Source organism: Rhincodon typus, unplaced genomic scaffold, assembly GCF_021869965.1.
Source record: "Rhincodon typus isolate 14 unplaced genomic scaffold, sRhiTyp1.1 hic_rhity00002924, whole genome shotgun sequence".
Taxonomy (NCBI): domain Eukaryota; kingdom Metazoa; phylum Chordata; class Chondrichthyes; order Orectolobiformes; family Rhincodontidae; genus Rhincodon; species Rhincodon typus.
The window spans coordinates 9,188-13,162 of record NW_025968562.1 but is presented as its reverse complement, the minus strand read 5'-3'; the positions used below and the strand labels follow the sequence as shown (position 1 = coordinate 13,162).

Genomic DNA, 3,975 nt, shown 5'->3' with positions numbered 1-3,975 from the left:
GGGATGACATACTGTGGCCTGGGCTGAGGAATATAGGGACTGGAATGGCTCCACTACCTCGGGATGACATACTGTGGCCTGGGCTGAGGAATATAGGGACTGGAATGGCTCCACTCGGCCTCCAGCCTATCCCTGCCCACGACTCCCTATTCCTGAACAGCATTGTGCTCTCCCACAACTCTCTCTGGGATCGGGAATTACACAGTTTCACCACGTTTTAGTTCAGGCATTCCTCCTTGTCTCAGTATGGAACGGTTTGACCATTTTTCCCTCAGCTGGGGTTGGTTGGGGGGCCTCTCTGCACCTACTGTGTCTGTCCCGTTAACAACGTTGTCAGATTTGACCCTCTCACCCCTCGTTCAGGAGAATACAGATCCAGGCTTCTCCGCCTCTCCCCTTATTAGGCAGTCCCACCATCCCGGGAATCTCTGCTGCACTCTCTCTGTGGGCGAGCTCTATCCTTCCTCAGGAAAGGAAGACCGGAACTGCACACGGTGGTCTCATCAGGGAACCAAGACCAGACGCCTGCACTTGGATCCTCTTGTGATAAAGGCTGACATGCTATTTGCCTTCCAGCCTGCTTCACCTGGCTTTGTGTGACATTAGAAACTGCCCCACCTTCCTCACAGCTAACCCTTCCCACCGGCTTTTATATCCTCTGAAATATTACAGTTAACGCCACTTCCACACCGCACAGACACACCCTCCCCCACCGACACGCACACATCCCCCCCAGCACACACACCCCCCCCATCCACACACAAACATCACCCCCCCCCGCACACATACACACCCTCCCCATCCACGAGCACACAGCCCCCCTCCATGCGCGCGCACACACATATACACCACACACACACACACACGCGCGCGCGTGCATGATACAGGTATATACACCACACATACGTGCACACAGGTATATGCACCCCATGCACACGTGCACGCACACACCGCGCATGCACACACGCGCACACACTGACACCCACACACTGAGGAATATAGGGACACGCCCAGAGACGCGCGCGTGCGCACACACAAACACATGCACGCACACATGCATGTGCATACACACACAGACACACACTTGTCCACACGCATGCACACGCACACACAGCCACCCGCGCACACGCAGATGCACAAGCACACACTCACACTGATCCCCATCACATCCACCCAACCAAGAAAGGCTCTTTTATTGCTCCTCTCTGCTTCCTGCCTGGTAGCCAGCCCTCGCTCCATGTTAGCATGTTACCGCACAGCTTCGCATTTTATTCCCGATTCCTTCACTACACCTGGATGGTGGGTGGTTAGTCAGTGTTGGCAATGGGAGGAAGCTGAGGCCTTGACGCTGTGCCAGGGTTGGCCATGTATCTAAGACTCTAATCTTTCTCTCTCTCTTACCACCGCCCCCCCCCCCCCCCCAACACCACAGCGAGAGAAGGACCACATCCGACGTCCAATGAATGCCTTCATGATCTTCAGTAAGCGTCACCGTGCCCTGGTGCACCAGCGGCACCCCAACCAGGACAACCGCACGGTCAGCAAGATCCTGGGAGAGTGGTGGTATGCCCTGGGACCCAAGGAGAAGCAGAAGTACCACGACCTAGCCTTTCAGGTAGGAGAGCACGCAGCCTGACTCGCTGCTCTGCCCACCCACCCTGTCTCTAGGGCAGGGCCTGGTGGCAGGGAACTCAATGGAGGGCCTCCATATGTAGAGCAGGACACACAGGAACAGGGGGAGGCCGTTCAGCCCCCCTCCCTGAGGCTGTTACACAGGAACAGGGGGAGGCCGTTCAGCCCCCCCTCCCTGAGGCTGTTACACAGGAACAGGGGGAGGCCGTTCAGCCCCCCTCCCTGAGGCTGTTACACAGGAACAGGGGGCGGCCGTTCAGCCCTTGTGACTGTTACATGCGAATAGTACAAGGCCATTCAACCCCTCTAGCTGTTAGGCAAGAACAGGAGGTGGCTGTAGATGAATTCTGCTCTCACATGATGATAAGCTAAGGCGTGTTAATATTCTGACCACAGTAAAATGCATCAAGAAGTTTGGCTTTTGAAAACGTTGACCCCCCACAGCCTGCATGCCTTTTATTGGGGTTAGACGTCAGTGTTCAGTATGGAACAAGAATGGCACCTGACCTACACACAGTAACTGGCAACAGCAAGGCTGGTCCATTCACATTGTGTGTGTGTTCCAGGCAAACAGCCCCCCATCGCACCCACAGTCATCCCATCGCACCCACAGTCATCCCATCGCACCGTTACAGTAACCTGCCCCTGGGAGGCTTCCACAGGGGGGGCAGTGTACAGGGAGCTTTACTCTATCTAACCCCATGCTGTCCTTGCACCAGGAGCGTTTGATGGGGGGGACAGTGTAGAGGGAGCTTTACTCTGTATCTAACCCCGTGCTGTCCCTGTCCCTGGGAGGCTTCCATAGGGGGACAGTGTAGAGGAAGCTTTACTCTGTATCTAACCCCATGCTGTCCTTGCACCGGGAGTGTTTGATGGGGGACAGTGTAGAGGGAGCTTTACTCTGTATCTCACCCTGTGCTGTCCCTGTCCTGGGAGTGTTTGATGGGGGGACAGTGTAGAGGGAGCTTTACTCTGTATCTAACCCCGTGCTGTCCCTGGCCCTGGGAGTGTTTGATGGGGGGACAGTGTAGAGGGAGCTTTACTCTGTATCTATCCCCGTGCTGTCCCTGTCTCTGGGAGTGTTTGATGGAGGACAGTGTAGAGGGAGCTTTACTCTGTATCTCACCCCGTGCTGTCGCTGTCCCTGTCCCTGGGAGTGTTACTCTGTATCTCACCCCGTGCTGTCCCTGTCTCTGGGAGTGTTTGATGGAGGACAGTGTAGAGGGAGCTTTACTCTGTATCTCACCCCGTGCTGTCGCTGTCGCTGTCCCTGTCCTGGGAGTGTTTGATGGGGGGACAGTGCAGAGGGAGCTTTACTCGGCATCTGACCCCGTGCTGTCCCTGCCCCTGGGAGTGTTTGATGGAGGACAGCTATACTCGGTATCTGAGAGAGAAATGGAAAGCCTGGCGCAGTAGATCAGTTCTTGGTGTCTGCATTTTGGTCTTTGAGGGATGGTGTCAGTCACAAACTTGTTTTGTTTTGGTCGGGGTCAAAGTTGACAGCCTGAAGAGGGGGCAGGCAGTGGATATGTGTCTGTGTGTGTTTGTGTATCCGTGCATGCGTGCGTTGAAGTATATGCATTTCTTTGTGTGTGAGAGAGAGAGTGTGAGAGCGCGCGTGAGAGAGTGTGTGCGCGTGAGTGCGTGCGCGTGAGAGAGAGTGTGTGCGCGTATGTGTGAATGTGAGAGTGTGCGCGCGCATGTTTGAGAGAGAGAGAGAGTGTGTGTGTGTGTATATGTGTGTGTGTGTGTGTGCGTGTGTGTGAGTATGAGAGAGTGTGTGTGAGTATGCGTGTGTGTGTGAGTATGCGTGTGTGTGTGAGTATGCGTGTGTGTGTGAGTATGCGTGTGTGTGTGCGCGTATGCGTGTGTGTGTGCGCGTATGCGTGTGTGTGTGCGCGTATGCGTGTGTGTGCGCGTATGCGTGTGTGTGCGCGTATGCGTGAGTGTGAGTGTACGTGAGTGTGTGTGCGTGTGCGCGCATGTGTGAGAGAGAGTGTGTGCGCGCGCGTATGTGTGAGAGAGAGGGTGCGCGCGCGTATGTGTGAGAGAGAGTGCGCGCGCGTGTGTGTGAGTGTATGTGTGTGTGTGTGAGTATGAGAGTGTGGGCGTGCGTGCGCGTGAGAGAGAGTGTGTGCGCGTATGTGTGAATGTGAGAGAGTGTGTGCGCGCGCATGTTTGAGAGAGAGAGTGTGTGTGTGTGTGTGTGTGAGTGTATATGTGTGAGTGTGTGTGTGCGTGTGTGTGAGTATGAGAGAGTGCGTGTGAGTATGAGAGAGAGTGCGTGTGAGTATGAGAGAGAGTGCGTGTGAGTATGAGAGAGAGTGCGTGTGAGTATGAGAG

The 3,975-nt window shown here is 55.2% G+C and overlaps 1 protein-coding gene across 1 annotated transcript in view; it reads left to right on the top strand.

Moving 5' to 3' along the window:
• Positions 1–3,975, top strand: part of LOC125481642 (protein capicua homolog) — a gene marked incomplete at its 3' end in the record, with an annotated part of 23,354 nt that overhangs the window by 10,195 nt on the left and 9,184 nt on the right. The window contains exon 5 of the mRNA XM_048593464.1: positions 1,433–1,615. Coding sequence (XP_048449421.1) covers positions 1,433–1,615 — 183 coding nt within the window. The remainder of the gene's footprint in view (positions 1–1,432; positions 1,616–3,975) is intronic.